This window comes from Ranitomeya imitator, chromosome 2, assembly GCF_032444005.1.
Source record: "Ranitomeya imitator isolate aRanImi1 chromosome 2, aRanImi1.pri, whole genome shotgun sequence".
NCBI lineage: Eukaryota > Metazoa > Chordata > Amphibia > Anura > Dendrobatidae > Ranitomeya > Ranitomeya imitator.
In genome coordinates this window covers 188,312,978-188,336,250 of record NC_091283.1, presented here as the reverse complement: position 1 = coordinate 188,336,250, position 23,273 = coordinate 188,312,978, and the positions used below count along the sequence as shown (strand labels likewise).

The window sequence follows — 23,273 nt, the reverse complement described above, 5'->3', positions numbered from 1 at the left end:
TGATGTGAGACCGGCTCACATTAAACTGCTGGGATCAAGGTGTAGAAGCCATAATACAGCTGTCATCAAGTGGCTGCATTAGGGTGGTCCCACAATGTGTTTTAGGTGGCACCATTTAGTGATTGCAGAGGATAGAATCTATGGCTCCTGACATCCAGTCCTAGATCACATTCATGTGTTGGATCAAATCAATGGGTCCACAAAAAAAAAGCAGATGGCTGCCATATAGGCGTCATCCATTTGGGGTTGTTTTGGTGCGTGGAGAATGGAAGGAGCGCAAAAAAAAAAATATATATATTTTTTTTTTATATGAGGAGTACAGATGCTACATTGATGGCAGAAACGGCCGCATGAATTAAAAATGGATGAAAATGAGACCTAAATACGGATAGCAGCTACACTTGAGGTCAGGGCTCGCCCTTTGACCTATCACTCTCATAGCAAGGCTGGCTTAACACGTCCAACATTCACCGTCCACTTATAGACTGGCCGCAGGTCTCCTTTACAGCCCCTAGGGGGCGCTCATGTTTGGGTCAGGAGACCTGCGACCAGTCCGTATATTGTGCTCTGCGCTCAGTTAAAGTGATTACAGTCAGTCTGAGTAAAGTCCTTATTCAGTTGGTTTCAAGCAATTGTTCCCAAAATTAAACATACAATATGGTGGTTACTTTACTGGTCCACGCTGGTTAATACATTTTACTCAAATTACAGCTTCTCTTTTTTTGTGTTTATAATAATAATAATCTTTATTTTTATATAGCGCTAACATATTCCGCAGCGCTTTACAGTTTGCACACATTATCTTTGCGAGATTGGTGGGATCCTGAGACCGCCACCGATTGCTAAATAGACCACCACTGAGTAGTGTGCAGTTTATTAGACAGGGTCGGTGTTCTTTAGCCTATGCTTTGTATTTGATCCCTGCTCTGAGCTCCTGTCTGCCGCGCTCCTGTCTGCCGCGCTCCTGTCTGCCTCGCTCCTGTCTGCCCAGCTCCTGTCTGCCACATTCCTGGCTGGCGCGCTCCTGTCTGCCCAGCTCCTGTCTGTCGCGCTCCTGTCTGCCGTGCTCCTGTCTGCCCAGCTCCTGTCTGCCATGCTCCTTTCTGCCCAGCTCCTGTCTGCTGCGCTCCTGTCTATCGTGCTCCTGTCTGCCGCTCTCCTGTCTGCCCATCTCCTGTCTGCCCAGCTCCTGTCTGCCATGCTCCTGTCTGCCCAGTTCCTGTCTACCGCGCTCCTGTCTGCCCAGCTCCTGTCTGCCGTGCTCCTGTCTGCCATGCTCCTGTCTGCCCAGCTCCTGTCTGCCGCGATCCTGTCTTCCCAGCTCTTGTCTGTCGCGCTCCTGTCTGCCCAGCTCCTGTCTGCTGCGCTACTCTCTGCTGCGCTCCTGTCTGCCCAGCTCCTGACTGCCCAGCTCCTGTCTGCCCAGCTCCTGTCTGCCGCGCTCCTGTCTTCCCAGCTCCTGTCTGTCGCGCTCCTGTCTGCCCAGCTCCTGTCGCGCTCCTGTCTTCCCAGCTCCTGACTGCCGCGCTACTCTCTGCCACGCTCCTGTCTGCCCAGCTCCTGTCTGCCGCGCTACTCTCTGCCGCACTCCTGTCTGCCCAGCTCCTGTCTGCCGCGCTCCTGTCTGCCGCGCTCCCGTCTGCCCAGCTCCTGTCTGCCCAGTTCCTGTCTCCCGCGCTCCTGTCTGTCCAGGTCCTGTCTGCCGCGCTCCTGTCTGCCCAGCTCCTGTCAGCCCAGCTCCTGTCTGCCGTGCTCCTGTCTGCCCAGCTCCTGTCAGCCCAGCTCCTGTTTGCCGCGCTCCTGTCTGCAGAGCTCCTGTCTGCCGAGCTCCTACCTGCCGCGCTGCTGTCTGCCCAGCTACTGTCCGGAGCTGTGGCACTGATCTGGGGGTCTATTGAGTGATCGGTGGTGGTTTAAGGGCCCAGACCTTGCACCAATCTACAGGCGATTCATGGTCAACATTTAGTTACTCTTTAATGGTTGGATGTTTAAAGGGAACCTGTCACCCCCAAAATCGAAGATGAGCTAAGCCCACCAGCATCACGGCATCTGGGGCTTATCTACAGCATTCTGGAATGCTGTAGATAAGCCCCCGATGTATCCTGAAAGATGAGAAAAAGAGGTTATATTATACTCACCCAGGGGCAGTCCTGCTGCGGTCCGGTCCAATGGGCGTCCCGGTCCGGGGCCTCCTATCTTCATAGGATGACGTCCTCTTCTTGTCTTGACGTTGCGGCTCCGGCGCAGGCGCACTTTGTCTGCCCTGTTGAGGGCAGAGCAAAGTACTGCAGTGCGCAGGTGCTGGGCCTCTCTGACCTTTCCCGGCACCTGCGGACTGCAGTACTTTGCTCTGCCCTCAACAGGCCAGGTAAAGTACGCCTGTGCTGGAGCCGCAGTGTGAAGACAAGAAGAGGACGTCATCCTATGAAGATGGGAGGCCCCGGACCCGGACCGCGACGCCCATCAGATCGGACCGGCCTGCCCAGGTGAGTATAATCTAACCTCTTTTTCTCATCTTTCAGGATACATCGGGGGCTTATCTACAGCATTACAGAATGATGCCGGTGGGCTTAGCTCACCTTCGATTTTGGGGGTGACAGGTTCCCTTTAACAGATCCGTGTGTTATATCTGTTCTATTTTTAGAGGATCAGAATCGCCCATTCCCTATAGGCTATGTCACACAGAGAGGTTGGTTGCTGGCTGTTTTCTTACTAGTCAGCAGATGTCAGTAGAATTAAGCAGTTAGGAAAATAGTTGGCTCTGCTTCATCTGGAAACACACAGGTGGAGCAGTAATGTGTGGCCGTCGTGTTATACAACTTTACACAAGTCAGAAGTTTTACTGTATGTGTAAAGAATCCATAATATACAAAGGTTTTTCCAGGTAGCATTAATTTTAGATCTTGTGCACCCCTGCATAAATAGTGCCCCTAGTGAAGCCCCCTAGGGTTCCTGCACAGTACAATTCCCCTTTCAGGGCCCCGATACAGTATGATGCCCCCACACACAGTATTGTGCCCCCTCGTTATGCTTTGCTTATATTGTACAGCACTTTCATGACACTATTATCTCTGTCCCCATCGGGGCTTACAATTAGATTCCCTATCAGATCGTCTTTTGGTGTGGGGGAGGAAACCGGAGAACATAGAGGAGACACAGTGGTCAGATATGGACTTAGGACCCCACCACTGCCAGACAACACGACTAAGCCCCATAGTGCCCCCCACACATAGTATGAAGTTGGGCTGCCTTATTCTGGACCTTATGATCGCCAATTATTCTTCCTACCTGCTAGTCCTGAATGGGGACATGAAGTCCTATTTGTCTTTACAGTTTCACATACTGTGTGACGTAGAACTTTTCTCACCAGCGTCTTAGTAATGGACCATCCTAAAGCTATGATGCCTTATCCCTTCACATCATGTCAATTACCCCCGCTTGGTCGGGAAAAATCTCCTGATGAACACGCTGAGCTTCTCTATAGTGCTCCACTAACCCAATGGAAAGGGTCTTTTTAGGCCTCCATGCACATTAGACTAAGGCCAGACAAGCCCAAGCTTGGCAGACAGTCTAATGTAATGTGGGTTCTCCCGACTCTCTCCAAAAGATGATGTCAGGGAGATAAGAAACCGGAATGTCTGATTTTGCACAGTCGATCCTTTAGTACCTTTAGTATAAGCCACTGACAGAGGAGTTTGGCAGCGGCTTTCTCTTAGAGAACACATGAGCACTCGGCACAGTGATGGGTTGGGAGAGATAGCTGGCATCCAAAGCATCGTTCGCCCTGCAGCTATCTAAAGTATACGGGGGGCTTTAGACTCCATAGGGTATTGTTATTTCTTACAATAGTATGCGGTTACATTGGACAATAGGACCCTGTAGCTATATGCCCATGCAGCAGGATGTGTGGCAGGCTTCTGACGAGGTATACATTGGGACCTTTTACCTGCCTGTATGTCAATCGGGGGTCATTGAGATGATGTGAACAGAGCCATAGGTGTTCCCATATGAAGGAACAGCTTTCCAGGCTCTCTGAAGTTTCCTTAGGGCATTCTTGAGTTTTTCTTCACATTCCGGGAATAACTTCAGGACAGCCAGAAATAAGAAATATTCTGCAGGCAGGTTTGTACTTGTGATCCAGAAACGGCATTTGTCTTATCTCTGGAGGAAGAGTATGATATTATGGTGCGTAAATGTGTTCAGCAATACCCTAAAGCCCTCAGTGTTCACTCCGATCAGCACGCTGCAGGGATGTTCTTTAGGTAAAGCGTATAGGGACAGGCCATGTACATGTAATGATAGCAATAAAAATGCAAAATAAGGAAAATTCACAAAGTTTTGCATTAGACCAAATGAAACCCTCCAAAGACAACCATGATTGAATCTTAGCAAAGCGGAAACCTGCAACCTACAAAACCCAGCATATAGGACAGGCGGCGGATCTCTTATGTAGAGCTTGATAGGGTGGAAGTTTGGGTAAAACATTGTTCAGACTTGATGTCAGTTGTGGTCAGAGCAATACAGAGATAGTCTAATCATCTTTTTCATGGTCTGACCTCTATTTTTCTGATATCAAGTTCCCAAAACTACATATTTAAATGTGTTGTTCACCCAGTAGTCAATAGACAGTGCAATACAGAGGCTATAGGATGGTGCAACATTTTCAAAAAATTCTATCCCCATTTAACTGTATTTAAGTAAAAAAAAAAAAAACTCTTGGAATTATAACATGTAGCTACCTGTAGCCAACACTGGAGGGCGCTAACTGCATACAGTTTTAGATTGAACTCAATTAAAGTCAGCATGCAGTAAGCTCCCTCTAGTGGTGACTACATGCAATGCCATACATTTGTCCATGAAGAGTATTTGGAACTCTGCATAAGACAAATGGAGCTGCGACCCCAATAAACCTATAAAAGCTAATTAATGATCAGCAAAGAATTTTAGATGTAAAAATGACATGACGATAATGTCACGCTATGATGGTCTTCGGTAAGGAATGGGGGCGTCAAACTGTTCCTAGAACTGGGATCCTAACTATTCCTGTCTCGGGGGAACTTTTGAAGGTAGAGAGGCTTAAGTCTCTAACTTTACAATGCTTCTGTTAAACCCTGGTCTGTCCCCTCTCCCACCCCAGAAGGCATGGGACAGAAATATAAGGTGAAAAAGACACAAAGACAAAACAGGAATAACAGAAAGCAACAAACATAAATATATATATATATATATATATACAGTATATATAGGGAAGGAAAGCAATGTACTAGCCAAATGTGAATAGGACAATGTGGAAAGCATACACTCCAAAACAGCACGCAATAATCTCCATTTGCAACAACATCTCCAAGGAGCTAGGAAGCAAAGCTTTCACTTGCAAGGCAGAGAAGGTCTGGCCAAATTTTATTGGGAGAGGTAATGACCAGATCAGAAGCAGCTGAAATTGAGCTGCAAGTTTCTGACCAGCATAGAAAAGGTCAATAACCTTTTCAGTACTAAAGGAAGCCAAATCCATTTCATATGGGACACAAACTCACAGGCTAAATGGAAGGTCTGTGGATTCACAATACATAGTGATCTTCTAACCCCAGATCTCCCAGGAGGATGTGACAGATAAAAGGTGGATTTTAACTTTAAACCCTGTTCCCTTTCCCAAAGCTAAGGGGACCATGATCAGAATGGATAAAAGTGAGTCACGGACCTAAAGTAAAGGTTTGAGTGTTACTTGTCTTCCAGCCGCTTACCGGTATCTCCATTAAGTACAACGAATCAGCGGATAAAATTAGTCTGGAACCAACTCTACTCCAACATCATCTACCAAAAAAGTGTCAGGGTGACTGTAGCGTAATGTGTATAGGGGGCCTTGAAAATCGTGTCAAAAAACTTCCTAGCATTCTTCTCCTGTTGCAGGAGCAATGACAGTGAGACTCTCTCCAGGGTCCTGAAATATCTGCAATGTTATAGTTCTCCAGTTCTTTAAGACGTTTTGCCATTAACGATTTATTACACCCCCAAAAAATATTTACCAGTATGCATTATGTATAGAATAGGAAATATCTTGCTGATCGCTGAGATGCCAAAAATCTGGCTTTGGATCCCAGTCCTGCATAGAGTGCTTGGCCTCCATCAATGGAATAATAACCACTCCACTTACACCCCTTATTGATTTGAATAGGGGTGGAGGTGCAGTACCCGACCGTGGCCACTATACAGTCGATGGAGCTGTGCTCTACAGCTCCGCAGCTGAGCAATTCCAGCCGCTGCCGATGTAACCGAACAGCTGGAATGCCTGCATCTTCCAGAGAATAGTCACACAGGTCCCGGTGTGTCGCTATGGCTCTCATATCCCGCTTTCTTGCTTAGTCTAGACCCATGGACCACTCGTAGAGTAGATGTTCCTAATGTCAGTGCCCAAAGCGGGGTGTTACCCTTTATTTTAAGGTCTCCTTTCTGCTGGCCAGCACGATTTCTGGACTTGTAAGCCTTTTCTTACAAGGAGTCTCCACTTGCCTGTGATGATGTCACGGGTTTACCGCAACAGAGAGGAGCCAGAAGACCACTAGCGTCTGATTTCTCTTACTCCTGCACTGGTTAGAAGCACTTCACCTTCATATTAAACGGTGCAAGTTTCTTTTAGCAGTGCAGGAGTAAATCTGTTCTGTTGAGAGCTCCTGAAATATTTCCTGTATTAAGGCTCTCAGCTGCTCAATGTTAGCCATCTCATATATAATCTGAGCCCTGGCTAGCACTCATTGTCAGAGATAGCTTATGCTGCATGGCTGAAGGTTGTTGGTGGTTATTATTGGAGAAGGCGTTTGGTGGATTTATCTGTGACTGTTGCTTGGTTTTGAGTGTGTGATAATTCCTTTTCTTCTCCTACCCCATCCTCCACTCCCCGATGTTCCCCTTTGTTGTTTGTGTGAGTATATTTGTATGGTATTTTTTGTTACCCATGTTCGTATTACCTTGTTGGTCTGGTTGATGCATTAAGGTACACTACTACTCCCCTCTTCCCAAGGTGGGGGAAGGGTACAGGCTGAGGACGGATTCATGAGCTAAGACAAGGTACGTGACCCCAGTGTCTTCACCATCAGAAGTAATCTGGGGAACAGGGCAAGATAGGGCGCCCTTAGCTGTAGGGGCAGGGAAGGAGCCCCTCGTCCCAGGACACCTGACAACAGAGTTGTGACAGATGCCGTTCCATCTCTGTAACTATTCCATCTTCATCCTGTGCCCAATATCATACACCTCTGCTCCACCTGTCCTTTCACTTTCACTTCCTCACATCCTCTCTTCAACTCTCTCCCTATATTTCTTAACTACCAAGAGATCCCCAAAAGAAATTCACCTCCCCTCTATGGCCCGGCCTTGCAGTTAGCCCTACAGGCACCTGGCACAAACCACGGCCATGGGGATAAAACATCTCATAGGATATTAGCATACATAAGGTATATTGTGACAAATCTACAGTATATCAACCCATTGATGTCATCAGGGGAAGGGGAGGCACGACAGCTCAACCACCTCCTCACATCGACACCTGGAAAAGCTGATCTGCACGGGGAGGGGGGAGGGGGGGTTGAGTGTCGCAGCACCCCCATGACATTAAAGGGTTTGTCTGCAGTCGCTCTGTGTATCACAAGCATGTCACGTCCCCCTGGAAGACCTGGAGTTAGATGGTTACATCAGGTAATGAATCGCAGGTCTTCTTTAGAGATTGTGTGGTTTGTGTCCCATATTAAATAGATTTAGTTTTCTCTGGTGCTGAAGAGGTTAACAACCCTTTCTATGCTGGTCAGAAACATGCAGCTCCATTTCAGATGCTTCTTACTATAAATACTGTCCAGACCTTTTTGTCCCTGCTGGTGAAATATTTGTCTTCCTGTGGTTGGAGTGGAGTTGTTGTAGTAGTGTTCTGTGGTTTGCTGTAGTCTGTGTGTGTTTATCTTCTTTTCCCTGTTCCCATTTAGTGTATTCTTCCCTGTCCCTATCCTCCCCCCTATTGTTTGTTAGTGCTTTTGTATGATAAGGTACCTTCACACATAACATAGTAACATAGTAACATAGTAACATAGTTAGTAAGGCCGAAAAAAGACATTTGTCCATCCAGTTCAGCCTATATTCCATCATAATAAATACCCAGATCTACGTCCTTCTACAGAACCTAATAATTGTATGATACAATATTGTTCTGCTCCAGGAAGACATCCAGGCCTCTCTTGAACCCCTCGACTGAGTTCGCCATCACCACCTCCTCAGGCAAGCAATTCCAGATTCTCACTGCCCTAACAGTAAAGAATCCTCTTCTGTGTTGGTGGAAAAACCTTCTCTCCTCCAGACGCAAAGAATGCCCCCTTGTGCCCGTCACATTCCTTGGTATAAACAGATCCTCAGCGAGATATTTGTATTGTCCCCTTATATACTTATACATGGTTATTAGATCGCCATATTGTTAACGATATCGTTGCTTTTTGTGACGTAGCAACGATATCGTTAATGAAATCGTTATGTGTGACAGCGACCAACGATCAGGCCCCTGCTGGGAGATCGTCGGTCGCTGAGGAAAGTCCAGAACTTTATTTCGTCGCTGGACTCCTGCTGACATCGCTGGATCGGCGTGTGTGACACCGATCCAGCGATGTCTTCACTGGTAACCAGGGTAAACATCGGGTAACTAAGCGCAGGGCCACGCTTAGTAACCCGATGTTTACCCTGGTTACCATCCTAAAAGTAAAAAAAAACAAACACTACATACTTACCTACAGCCGTCTGTCCTCCAGCGCTGTGCTCTGCTCTCCTCCTGTACTGGCTGTGAGCGTCGGTCAGCCGGAAAGCAGAGCGGTGACGTCACCGCTCTGCTTTCCGGCCGCTGTGCTCACACAGACAGTACAGGAGGAGTGCAGAGCACAGCGCTGGAGGACAGACGGCTGTAGGTAAGTATGTACTGTTTGTTTTTTTTTACTTTTAGGATGGTAACCAGGGTAAACATCGGGTTACTAAGCGCGGCCCTGCGTTTAGTTACCCGATGTTTACCCTGGTTACCGACATCCTTGGTCGCTGGAGAGCGGTCTGTGTGACAGCTCTCCAGTGACCAAACAGCGACGCTGCAGCGATCCGGATCGTTGTCGGTATCGCTGCAGCGTCGCTTAATGTGAAGGTACCTATAGAAGTTTTCTGTTATCCCTTTTTTATCTTTGTATCTTGTTTACATTACATTTCTGTCTCATGCCTCATGGGGTGCGGGAGGGAACAGATCAGGGTTTAATGGGAGCATAGTAAGGTCGGAGACTCGGGTCTCTCTTCCTTCAACAGTACCCCAGTGACAGTGTGACTGTAGACTTTTGAATCCTACCAACGCGCGCTGCGAGGATTCACCGATTTTTGAGCTGGCAATGGCGACGATGTATGTGAGCAAGGTCACGACCACTAGAAAGGAACTGCCCGGGAGCATACATATTGCATATATCACCTCTATTCCCGGCTCAGAAACCTGCAAATCCTCGCAGCGCACAGTGTGCGCACTGGGGGGATTTAAAAATCTGCAGTCGAACACAGTGACTGCAGACTTTTCATTTTAGACCTGACAACCCCTTTAATGATCTATCCTAAGGATAGGCCATTAATGTTAAAGTCCTGGACAACCCCTTTAATGAAGTATAGGCTAAGCATGAGCAATCGCTGTTATGTTTTCTGGACTCTAGTGCTGCAGGATGCTGCTTGGTCAGTAGACATGAGTTTAGCCATAGAGTTTAGTTGCTTGGGGAGCGCACTATGATGGCACCACAAATTTTGTGTCCACATTCATTCAGAGAACAATCATTTGCAGCGTGAGATGAAAATCACCAAATGTAAGTTTATTTTGTAAAAACAACGGCCGTTGAGGAATGTCCACACAGGACTGATACTCTGCAGATTTCACCCTGTTGTAATGCAAATCCGCAGCTTTTCCTCAATGAAACGATCAGTGATTTTAAATATTGAGCCAGAAATCAGCCTTCCATGTACTGATTTCCTTGTGAGCTTGTCACTGTGCATATAGTCAACAAACAATCTCAGCACAGCAGTGTAAAGCATGGGGGACTGACAAGACAGTAGTCAGAATGGGTTTTGGTTTTCAAACCTTTATTTGTCAATGCAGTTAATAAAGTCACAGATGAAACCTACAGAGGAGCAGAAGTGAAAAAAAGCCGCCTTTACGGGTACAGGGCATCTATCGCCATCTTGTGTTCAGCCTTAGCAAATGCAATTAGCCTACTGCTCGATCGTTGTGGCAGATAAGGTCCTGAGAGAAGATAAGTCACTCATACATCAGGGCATTAGTATTTTCTAGGAGGACACTCTGGGGGCATTATTTATTTAAGGGGGTACTCAGAGGGCGCAGATACTGGGTTAGCTGTTGTAACACTGGTCGTGCTCCCGAATAATCGGTAGATGTTGGGCACAGTAGTCCACATCCTAAAACCGGATTCCATTATTGCTTCCCTGATAAGGAGATACTGTATATTTTTACTTATACTTCTGCACAGATCCTGCAGTTTTCTTGTCTGGTCTTGGTTCCACCGTACATTGGTGACGTTACTGGACAGGTCGGATCTTCATCTCTGAGAACCTATATGAGTAGTGATAGCCCTTCCCGTAGGCCCAGTTTATGCCATCAGCATAAGAGTCGTGCTGCCCTCCCTGATAGGGACCATTCAGGTTTGAGTGGTGGCAGTTTCCGTACCACCAGCCTCCTTTGTATAAGGAAGCGCAGTTACTTGCTGACGAATCCTTATCCTTGGTGGAAAATGGCATATCGGCGTGAACATCCATACCATTACCTGGAAAAAAAGGTCAACACCGGCATCATGAATAATTGTGAATCTAGATCAAGTCTTTAAGGAAAATGTTGCCATTGGCACATGGTACAAATGTGACTTTCCATCCACAGTAATGGCCATTTTCTAACTACTGGTATTCAAGGTTAGTAAGTGAACATACAGGGATAAATGAAAATACCAATCATACAAACATGCACTCACAAACAACAGAGTGGAACACCGGAAAGTAAAGGAAGGAAAAACCAAATAGCAGAGGATGAGGATATGCACACAGACAAATCACCGAGGAACAGTTTTTTTGAACAACACTCCAAATGCCTGTTCAAACAACCAAAATCTCCAGCACCTGAACCAGGCAGTATTAAACTAACACTGTCAATCCCTGATTGCTGGAGGCGCGTGTACATAGTAGAGGGGAGTGACAGGCACTGAACAGCTGAGACCATCAAAGCAGGAAAGTTCCAGGGGCTCTCAATTGAATAATATTAACCCATGTATTGCTAGCAGAAACCTTCACTGTTTAATATGAAGGTGAAGTGTTTCTAATTTGTGCAGGAGTACGTGAAATCAGAGATTGCAGTCTTCTGGCCCCTCTCTGTCGCAGTAAACGAGAGACAAAGGCTGGAGCTACATGGCAACTATAGCCGTGACACATATTGCATAGCCAAAAAATGCATAAAAGGATTTGTAGGACCAACAACCTGGTTTGTGGTGCCCAAGACTACCAACATTCTCTTGCCTGCTCGATCATCGTTGCTTCTTCTGATTAGTAAGCTCAGTGCATGCATGATGTCACATGTGCGTCTACTAAAATAAGAAGCATCAGGGATACTGGAAGCAAGGAGGAGGTTCACATTGGTCTTGTCTGGCCTACAGGGACTACTCATGTGACCAAGATTCTGGAAACTTTTTGCACCACATCATATTGCAAGTGAATGGGGTTGCACTGGGACCCGCTAGGTACTCCAAAAAGCAAATTGCAAAAAATGCAACCAATTTCAATTTTTTTTTAGACATACAGTGGGGCAAAAAAGTATTTAGTCAGTCAGCAATAGTGCAAGTTCCACCACTTAAAAAGATGAGAGGCGTCTGTAATTTACATCATAGGTAGACCTCAACTATGGGAGACAAACTGAGAAAAAAAAAATCCAGAAAATCACATTGTCTGTTTTTTTAACATTTTATTTGCATATTATGGTGGAAAATAAGTATTTGGTCAGAAACAAACAATCGAGATTTCTGGCTCTCACAGACCTGTAACTTCTTTAAGAGTCTCCTCTTTCCTCCACTCATTACCTGTAGTAATGGCACCTGTTTAAACTTGTTATCAGTATAAAAAGACACCTGTGCAAACCCTCAAACAGTCTGACTCCAAACTCCACTATGGTGAAGAGCTGTCAAAGGACACCAGAAATAAAATTGTAGCCCTGCACCAGGCTGGGAAGACTGAATCTGCAATAGCCAACCAGCTTGGAGTGAAGAAATCAACAGTGGGAGCAATAATTAGAAAATGGAAGACATACAAGACCACTGATAATCTCCCTCGATCTGGGGCTCCACGCAAAATCCCACCCCGTGGGGTCAGAATGATCACAAGAACGGTGAGCAAAAATCCCAGAACCATGCGGGAGGACCTAGTGAATGAACTGCAGAGAGCTGGGACCAATGTAACAAGGCCTACCATAAGTAACACACTACGCCACTATGGACTCAGATCCTGCAGTGCCAGATGTGTCCCACTGCTTAAGCCAGTACATGTCCGGGCCCGTCTGAAGTTTGCTAGAGAGCATTTGGATGATCCAGAGGAGTTTTGGGAGAATGTCCTATGGTCTGATGAAACCAAACTGGAACTGTTTGGTAGAAACACAACTTGTCGTGTTTGGAGGAAAAAGAATACTGAGTTGCATCCATCAAACACCATACCTACTGTAAAGCATGGTGGTGGAAACATCATGCTTTGGGGCTGTTTCTCTGCAAAGGGGCCAGGACGACTGATCCTGGTACATGAAAGAATGAATTGGGCCATGTATTGTGAGATTTTGAGTGCAAACCTCCTTCCATCAGCAAGGGCATTGAAGATGAAACGTGGCTGGGTCTTTCAACATGACAATGATCCAAAGCACACCGCCAGGGCAATGAAGGAGTGGCTTCGTAAGAAGCATTTCAAGGTCCTGGAGTGGCCTAGCCAGTCTCCAGATCTCAACCCTTTAGAAAACCTTTGGAGGGAGTTGAAAGTCCGTGTTGCCAAGCGAAAAGCCAAAAACATCACTGCTCTAGAGGAGATCTGCATGGAGGAATGGGCCAACATACCAACAACAGTGTGTGGCAACCTTGTGAAGACTTACAGAAAACGTTTGACCTCTGTCATTGCCAACAAAGGATATATTACAAAGTATTGAGATGAAATTTTGTTTCTGACCAAATACTTATTTTCCACCATAATATGCAAATAAAATGTTAAAAAAACAGACAATGTGATTTTCTGGATTTTTTTTTCTCAGTTTGACTCCCATAGTTGAGGTCTACCTATGATGTAAATTACAGACGCCTCTCATCTTTTTAAGTGGTGGAACTTGCACTATTGCTGACTGACTAAATACTTTTTTGTCCCACTATACTTGTCGCGGTGCCTTGTGGGTCCCAATACAACTCTAATCACTTGTACTATGCTACGGTGCAGCAACAGCCTATAACAATCTGTGACCTGTGTTATGGTCATAACCGCCATCTAGCCACTGACTAAATGTTAGATGAAAGTCCCACAGTTAAATTTTAAAACAGTGCCCCTTATTCAACAGTTGTGAATAGAGGTGGCCACCATGGCTCCTTCCAACCAGTACTAAAAATTACTCGGCAAGTAATTGATATGCCATAAATGTAGCAGATTAAATAAAATGTTGATGGCCTCTCTTTGTGTGACTTGGAGTCTTCATGGTCTACAGAAGGAAGTCTGTGGAGCTCATGGAAATAACTATCTGAGATTATAGGTCAGCCTGCTGTGCTGCAGAACAGACATGGACAGCAATGCAATATCCACTGAAGTACAAGGGTCATGTCTCAATCAAAGGGTCAGACCACCACATATCATGTATTGATGTTATCAAGGATGAGCCAATGTAGTCATTTTCTGCAATGGCAGATCCAATCACACAAACAAACAAAGAAGAAAACTGTCCAATTAAAAGATAAAAATGTGGCAATGGGCAACTTTAGACACAAGGCAAAATAACTTCCCCAATGTCCTATGCCTTTGACAACACTTGGACACTAGGGTTTAAAGTTGAAAGTGTTGTCATGGGGCGGACATATTCAGCTACTAAAAAAAATTACATGGTTTGAGTCCTAAAAATCATTGTTTCATAGCCTTACTGGAGATATCCAAAGCTTTATAGTCCCCCGCCGCATATCAGTGATTTGCCACCCTATCTTACCTGCGTTTCCTTCTTTGAAATCTCCAAGTATCAACTTATAATTTTCATCCTCTCCCAAAACCTGGAAAGATGCGTACTTGGCATAATGCTGCAGCTTCTCAAAATCTTTCAGGTCAATCCGCATTTCCCATGTACCTGTGGAAAGAGGTTAGTAAATGTCAGTGAACTAAATACTGGTATGTTTGGGGCCACATGGTGACTTCAGCCGCGACACAGGTCACACCGCCAAAGATCACTTCAAGCCTATTGAGCTCCAAGGTGCTTGCTTGAGTGTTGATCTATTGAGACGCTTCCGAGAACCTCGATCAGTGGGAGGTCTCCACAGTGGGGTTTCCAGCCATCGTATATCACCTTATTCTGTGGATATGTGATGAACATTCTTTATGGAATGGATTAGCTGCCGGAGTGGGTCCCCGAATTTAGAATGCGAGCAATCATCGAATGGTTATTTTGGTGGCTGTACAGGAGCACTTCCAGACCCCTCTTCTGCCTGCTAGGTGGTGGTGTACTCCTGAATAATATTTTGGACCAGGGGCAATGTTGCACCATTCTCCCGAACTGTATGATCTCTAATGCAGCTAGCAGAGGAATCTTTGTGTCTTCAGGATCAGAGGAGATGAGGGGCACTGATCCAAAGATCCGGCCAGCTTCAGAGTAGTGCTCGTAAATCCTACACTCCTTGCCTAGGAAACCACACACCTCTGATACATTGCAGCTTTTAAAAACTAATGGGATTCTTTAATAAAAGGTAAATCACAAATTTGCTTGCTTTAACAATTTTACCCACTGATCATGATGAGACAACCTGTCACGGGTTTGCTATAACAGAGAGCGGCCAGAAGACCGAGGTGTCTGATTTTACATACTCATGCACTAATTACAAGCACGTCACCATCATATTAAACAGTGCAGGCTTCTGCTAGCATTGTAGGGGTTAATCTTTTCAGTTGTATCCCCTGGAGCTTTCCTGCTTAGATGGTCTCAGCTGTTCAGTGTTGACCACTCCCCTCTGCTATATATACTGGCTTCTGGCATGCTGGGATTGCCAGTGTTAGTTTCATACTGCCTGGTTCTGGAGCTGGAGGTGTTAATCGTTTGTGGAGGCATTTTGAAGTGTTTTTCAGGACACTGTTGCTCAGTGATTTGCTTGTGTACATATCCTCATCCTTTTCTATTTGATTTTTCCTCCTTTACTTCCCAGTCTACCACTCTGTTGTTTGCAAGTGAATATTTGAATGATTGATACTTTCATTTAACATGTATGTGTTCCCTTGTTAGTTTGGTTTGTGTATTCATATACACTACAACTCCCCACTTCCCTGGGTGGGAGAGGGGACAGAAAAAGGCTGATTTAGGAGCCCAGCAAGGCATGTGGCCCCTTTAACTCAATGTAAGGTATTTAAAGCTCTTTATTGGGGAAAAAAACATAGCTCTGACACCTTCAATGAATTATACACAGCTCAAAAAAATAAAAGGGAACACTTAAACAATGCAAGGTAACTCCAAGTCAATCACACTTCTGTGAAATCAACTTGTCCAGTTATGAAGCAACACCGATTGTGAATCAATTTCTCCTGCTATTGTGCAAATGGAACAGACAACAGGTAGAAATGATAGGCAATTAGCAAGACAGCCCACTATAAAGAAGTGGTTCTGCAGGGGTTGACCACAGACCATTTCTCTATTCTCATCCTTATTGGCTGTTGTTTTGGTCACTTTTGCATTTTGTAATTGCTCTCAGCCCTAGAGGTACAGTAGCATGAGGCAGTGTCTACATCCCACAGAAGTTGCTCAGGTAGTGCAGCTCATCCAGGATGGCACATAAATGCGAGCTGAGGCAAGAAGGGTGGCTGTGTCTGTCAGCACAGTGTCCAGAGTGTGGATTGGATACCAGTAGACAGTCCAGTACACCAGGAGACGTGGAGGGGGCTATAGGAGGGCAACATCCCAGCAGCAGGACCGCTACTTCCTCCTTTGTGCAAGGAAGAACAGGAGGAGCAGTGTCAGAGCCCTGCAAAATGACCTCCACAAGCCACTAACATCCATGTGTCAGCTCAAACTGTCAGAAACAGACTCCCTGAGGACAGTATGAGGGCCCGACGTCCACAAGTGGGTATTGTGCTTACAGCCCAACACTGTGCAGGGCGATTGGCATTTGCAGAGAACACCAAGATTTGCAGATTTGACATTATCTGTCACTCTGTGCTTTTCACGGAGGAGGGCCGGTCCACACTGAGCAGATGTGACAGAGTCTGAAGACATCGTGGAGATCATTCTGCTGCCAGCAACATCCTCCAGCATGACCAGTTTCACAGTGGGTCAGTAATGGTGTTAGGAGGCATTTCTTTGGAGGGCCGCACAGCCCTCCATGTGCTAGTAAGAGGTACCCTAACTGCCATTAGGTACCGGGATGAGATCCTCAGACCCATTGTGAGACCATATGCAGGGGTAGTGGGCGCTGGATTCCTTCTGATGCATGACAATGCCAGACCTCATGTGGCTGGAGTGTGTCAGCAGTTCCTGCATGATGAAGGTATTGATGCTATGGACTGGCCCGCCCGTTCCCCAGGTCTGAATCCAATCGAGCACATCTGGGACATCATGTGTTGTTCCATCCACCAAGGCCACGTTGCACTACAGACTGTCCAGGAGTTGGCGGATGCTTTAGTCAAGGTCTGGGAGGAGATCCCTCAGGAGACCATCCGCCGCCTCATCAGGAACATGCCCAGGTGTAGGGAGGTCATACAGGCACGTGGAGGCCACACACACTACTGAGCATCATTTCCTTGTCTTGAGGCATTTCCACTGAAATTGGATCAGCCTGTAATTTGATTTTCCACTTTGATTTTGAGTTTAGTTCCAAATCTAGATGTCCATGGGATATTAATTTTGATTTACATTCAGCATTTTTAGGTTTTATTGTTCTTAGCACATTCCACTATGTAATGAATAAAGATTTGCAATTGTAATATTTCATTCTGTGATATCTAGGATGTAGGATTTTAGTGTTCCCTTTATTTTATTTTTTGAGCAGTGTATTAATAAATTAAATTTGAACATAGTAATACAATTTTATGTAAGAAAACGTCACCTGATGATGTCAACATATGAAGATTCTCATTTCCCAGCCAAAATTCATTCAGACGACTGCCGAATCCGTTTTTGTATGAATTCCAGTCCCGGAAAAAGTCAACTGAGCCATCCCAGCGCCTCTGGAAAACCTGGACACCATACAGGTATATATTACATATCTCAACATGACCAATATATATATTTTGCCTGTAAAGCCGTACTGCACTTACGATCCAGCCTCCTCCGTCAGTATGCATATCACACAGAACCTTCAGGCTCTTCTGGCCCGCTGGGTTTATTGTGTACCAGTCACTTAGGACTTCACCTTGGTCCATTAATTCTTTGCAGTTTTTTGCAGCTGGGAGGAATAGACAGATGATGAGGTTACCTTTTCCAGCTCAGCACATCTAGTGCACCTGGATAACGGCTCCCCTATAGAGAGTTTTTTTTCCCCATCTTCATAGATGGGTATTGTCGGATAGAGCTTATAAATACAAGCACTTTTTCAATGTACTGTTTATTAAAATTTTCAGTCGTTCTTTAGATATTAACACTTCTGTGTGCAGCTGGTTGCCCAGGAGACCGACCACCGCTGTTGTCTAGCTTGTAAGTTCCAGGCTGAAGCTAGACGGGGTTAGGAGGTAACAGCGCTCTCCAGAAATCCTGGCCAGCTTTGAAAGTGCGTTTACACGTTCAATAGAAACGAGCTTGTAAGCAGTGCACATGTTCTGCTATCTAGAAGTTGTGGTCGGTTTCCAAGGTAACAGAATGTAAACAAAAGAAAAGTGTTAATATCTCAAGAACGGCTGGAAATTTTAATAAGCAGTAAATGGCAAAATTGCTTGTATGAAGGAGCTCTATCTGGCAATATCCATTTATGGAGAAGGGAAAAAAACACTTTAACCGTCTGATTACGCAAGGAGCTATGTATCAGAAATATATGTGATCACAAGATATATAAATATACTAGTAAATTAAAGACACAGAATTCCAACTTATAACTGACGGAGAAAGGTTGACATATATGTAAAGTGGCTAGTTAATAAACACTAAGCGATAATAAGCCTCATGCCCTATAGTAGCTGCCTGCCTTTCCTCTATGAAAATCTCAATGTCTATGAGTGTATTGGGCAATGTCCCCGGTATCATCATCCTGAAGGTTGGTCTACTTACCATACACAGAATCCGAAAAAGCGTCACCTTTTTCTCCTATTTGGACGAAAATAAGATTTAATGAGGCCAGCAATTAATGCAAACATTGTCCCAATGTTAGAGGAGAATTATCAACCCCATGTAAACCCAAAAGTCAGATTTATGAAGCCCAGCACCAATTTCTCACATAAATTAGAATGAAAAGCTTGTGATAAAAACCATTGTGCTCCCTCCAGAGATATACAGTATATATAATACTATACAGTATCTTTGGGGAAATTATTTTCTTAAATGCAAGTAGGTGATGTTAAAAAATCATTTTTACAATAAGGTTTCATTACAATTTTAGCACTGTTTGGCATGTGCAAGCTCGTTGTTTCCCGGCACATTCAACTTTGATGTGGTCTGCAGTCATAAATCAGTTGAGATGAACTGTCAGAAGGAGCTCACTGACCGATTCTCAGTTAACTCATTCTACAGCCAGCAATAGAGAGTACACTACAAAAGGCAAATGGTGCAACATTTTTAATGAAACCCAATTTAAAAAAAATGATTTTTAGCCCTAAATGCATACATTTTTATTAGGGGAAAAAAATAGTCTCCAAAGGTTGGAAACCCCTTTTAAGGGGGCACTTTTGTTCTCTGAACACATTGGATGGCCTATAAAGTATAAACTCTACAGTTTATATCACAGATAAGGCCCCCGGGACTGATGCCATAGTAGTTCTTCATAGCAGCCAAACAGGAAAAAAAGAACATTGATATATGATTGGCTGTTGCTGTCCTGAGTGGTGCAGAAATGTGGTGCAGTTTCCCATAGCATCCAATTGGATTCCAGCTGTCACTTTTCCAAGCGACCTGATTGGTTGCTCTATTTTTCCTTTGCAAAAGTTATTTGTATAAATACCCCCCAAAAAAAATTGGAATTACTAAATGTCTTACCTTTTTGTCCCATTTCGCCTTTGGAACCTTTAACACCTAAATCACGGCACAATATATATGCTTTAAAACAGTCTCATGGTTCATAACTCAATGTAGTCTATAGGATGGAAATTAAAAAAAATACTAACATTTCCCATAACATTACACGTGGAAATATATGAAATTATTTACAACTGGGTGTTACCATTCCCTTTGCCAATTAGATGTGTCCTTACATAATGGTAACGCCCCATTGTCAGTGTATCCATAGATTTCCAAGAGGAATAACAGAGGTATTAGTATTTCCAAAAACAGACAAGTCAGGAGAACTATCAGCTTTTCTTTAGTGTGTATTAAAGGTTGACAGTCAAAATGGAACCTATATTTTGCTAACAGATCTGCAAGGCAAAATTGTGAAAATTTAAAGGGATTTTTTGGTGTTGGAAAACCCATGTCCTCCAGCTGCTGTTTGTTTAAAAACAAACAAACAAAAGGGAAAAATACTCACCCTTCCCAGGTCCAGTGCTAGGATTCCACCTCTGCTCCCGGGGTCTGTTATTTTCTGCAGTGCAACAGTGCTGCAGCCAATAACTGAGCTCAGCCATAGTTGACTGCATGAGCTGCGAAGAGCCGCCAAGCGCACTGACTGGCTGCAGTGTTGTTAATGCCGCCGAGCACACTGATTGGCTGCAGTGTTGTAAACGTGACTACAATATTGCTGACAATAACAGCCATCGGGAGCAGAGGCGGAGACTCGGTACTGGAGGGGACGGTCCTGGAGGTGGGGGCTCCTTTATATCAGATATTTTTGGCAAAATGTATGAATAATGCCAAAAATGTGTACACCTCTTTTTATATTTAGATTTTGTATAAATTATAGCTTAGTACTTACCCTCTACACCCGGAGGACCAGACTTTCCTGGGATGCCCTGAAGACCTTTCTCTCCTGAAATTTTCAGAATATAGATTTATATACACTGTATGTAAAAGTAACAAAATCTCAGACAAAATCATTTACTACATTTCAGATTAGAAAAAGATTGGACAAAAAGAATGGAGCAGTCCCCTATTACTATTACACAACACTTCTGGCAAATCTACAAACCCTACATAAGTCGGGAGAATCAAAACTATTGTGACAAAGTCACTGGTAAATTACTGGAGGGGAACTATGTCTCACTGTGCTTTATGGCGTCAGTGATGTGAGCCCAGAGTATTTTCTTCCAGCACACTAAGTGCCTCGAGGGGTTAACCTAATTTTCACAATGGGCTGGCTTTTATGTGGACATCCATAGAGTGGGTGGGAGGATGTCCACCTTATCTCCAGCCCAGGGTGTGGTTAAATAGCTGGGCTCCAGAGACAGTCTTGGTTCAGCAGGACTGGAGGAAGGACTTCCAGTGGTTTGTGTCTTGAGGAGGAAAGACTGAACTTGTGTTGCTCCAGAGCGGTCTGCTACCCGAAAACGTGTGGACTGTGTTGTAGCATTTTGTTTTCTTTGTTGTTTTCCTGTTTTTGCCTGAAAGACTGTGTTTACTTTCCCCTTCTTATTGGTTTATGCCACCATATAATAAATCAACCCGAAGATTTAAAGAGACAGTGTTCCTGTTTTCTACCTCCATGTACTGCTGAGTGAGTTGAAGTACCACACTATGTATCAGCATAAAGAATTAGTGTAGGCAACTATATAACTATGACAAATAGGTACAAAATGTGAAGAAAAACTAAACTTTGTTTAATTCAATTGTTGATCAGTTTTTGCCAAATTATGAATCTTTGTAATGTGCTCCATTACCTTGTCTTGCTTCCTTTTCTATTGTATTGATCTCCTCGCTGAAAGGGCTGTTTTATATGTCTTCTTCATGCACTTAGAGGAGCTGTTTTGAAATGCAAGTCTAGCAAGTATCCATTCCCCTGTGTCAACTCCTCTGTTCCCCTTCCCCATGCCGGAGTATAGATATTTGCTAGACTAGCAGTTGAAAATAGCTACACCAGGTGCATGAGCAAGACAGATAAAACAGCCCTTAAAGCATGAAGTATGTGAGAAAAGTAAGCAAAATAAGGTAATGGAGCACATTATAAAGAGTTATAACTTCGCAATCACTGATCAATAATTAAATAAAAGAAAAAGTCGCATTATTCTTTAAAAAAAAATTGTAGGATTTTAACAATGCAAAATCCACAAGAAGCAAAATGAACATAAGCCCTGCTGTAACTAAATAAGTAAAATGAAAAAGTGCATTTAAATAACACAGGGTTCTTAGTAACATTGCTTTTGATCAAAAATAGCATAAAAGCCATCCCACCGTTGGCAAGGTGACCCTGATCGGGATGGTCCTGCACTGTCTTATATTAAAAACCTTACCATGTGACAGAGTTGACCTCCGTGTGTGAATAAGGGCAGACAAAGCACTGGTCCTGAACTATGGACACTAGCCTTGGGAAGCTTTTAAATGTAATTTCCAGCTCAAGGAAGGGAAGCCACACACACAAAATGCAAAAAAAAACAAAGAAAAAAAAGCCAACCCAGTTAGGACATTGGGTCGTCCATCACACCTTCTGCCAAACTTTGGTCCTCATGACCAGGGCACAGTCCCTTTGAGGCAGAGTCCTCATGGGACACAGTCTATTGTCCCAGATCAGGCCGCCTTCATGGTTCCTGCTCAGCCTCGAAACTCTTCAGCAGGCCACCTGGTCTCACTTTTTTTGTACGGCATCTCCATCAGCTGGTGCTCTTGACCTTGACCGGCCTTCTCCTTGCCCAACTCACACTGGGCTAACATCAGTTGCCACTCCGCCAAAGTCAGTTGCCATTCCGCCATTACTTCACACTGCTGTTCTCCCAATGACTTACAACTCTCGATTGGTGTTGTCTCTTCCGGCTCCTTAGGCCCTTCATGGTCCCGCCTTTTACTGGGAGGAGGCCGTCCTGACTCACCATCCCATTTCTCGAATGTCCCTGCCCATTTCCTCAGGTCACAGTTCCTAGGCAGACTTTAACTCATATCTCACACACTTGAAGACAAAAGTGGATATAAAACCAAGGATCTAATATACAATAATTGTGGTTTGTCCTGATGAAGAGGTATGATTATCTCGAAAATGCGTTGACAAAACGACATCTGGTCTCCTATTGTATAGGCGCAGGTTTAGATCCACTTTCATATCTAAGTTTGTCTACAACACTGACCTCTATTATGGCCATTTGCAACTAATCATGAAGAGTTAAAAATTCCTTTTTATACGTTTATCTGCAATAATACAGTCTAAAAATCTGAAGATGATAAATGTTTATTTGTGGCGCAGACTGTATACTGTCACCTGATTCATTACTATATATGAGAATATTGACATCGGGATGCCATTTACCTTTTTCTCCCGGTGATCCATTTTCCCCTTTTTGTCCAGGAAATCCAGGAAAGCCTGGACATCCTCTGAGTATGGTCAACTTATCGGAGTCTCCATTTCCTACAATCTTCACTTCTGTAACCAAACATTGAGACTGAATAAGGCAACACATTTTGGAAACAGCAGTCCATGAATGTACATTACCACATTATAATCTTTATTTTTTATATAGCGCTAACATATTCCACAGCGCTTTACAGTTTGCACACATTATCATCACTGTCCCCGGTGGGGCTCACAATCTAAATATCCTATCAGTATGTCTTTGGAATGTGGGAGGAAAAAGGAGTACCCAGAGGAAACCCACGCAAACACGGAGAGAACATACAAACTCTTTGCAGATGTTGTCCTGGGTGGGATTAGAACCCAGGACTCCAGCGCTGCAAGGCTGCTGTGCTAACCACTGAGCCACCGTGCTGCCCTATTATCACTATTCATTATATATGGAGCAGTATATAAGGGCAATTACATATG

The 23,273-nt window shown here is 44.4% G+C and overlaps 1 protein-coding gene across 1 annotated transcript in view; it reads right to left on the bottom strand.

Annotated features, from left to right (window-relative positions):
* Positions 1-10,098: 10,098 nt before the first annotated feature.
* Positions 10,099-23,273, bottom strand: part of LOC138662566 (ficolin-1-B-like) — a 59,197-nt gene continuing 46,022 nt past the window's right edge. Inside the window, exons 2-9 of the mRNA XM_069748356.1 lie at positions 22,761-22,874; positions 20,286-20,339; positions 19,415-19,450; positions 18,494-18,529; positions 17,551-17,678; positions 17,340-17,469; positions 14,249-14,383; positions 10,099-10,817 (exon numbers count right to left, since the gene is read on the bottom strand). Of these exons, the coding sequence (XP_069604457.1) occupies positions 10,573-10,817; positions 14,249-14,383; positions 17,340-17,469; positions 17,551-17,678; positions 18,494-18,529; positions 19,415-19,450; positions 20,286-20,339; positions 22,761-22,874 (878 nt within the window). The 3' untranslated portion in view covers positions 10,099-10,572. The remainder of the gene's footprint in view (positions 10,818-14,248; positions 14,384-17,339; positions 17,470-17,550; positions 17,679-18,493; positions 18,530-19,414; positions 19,451-20,285; positions 20,340-22,760; positions 22,875-23,273) is intronic.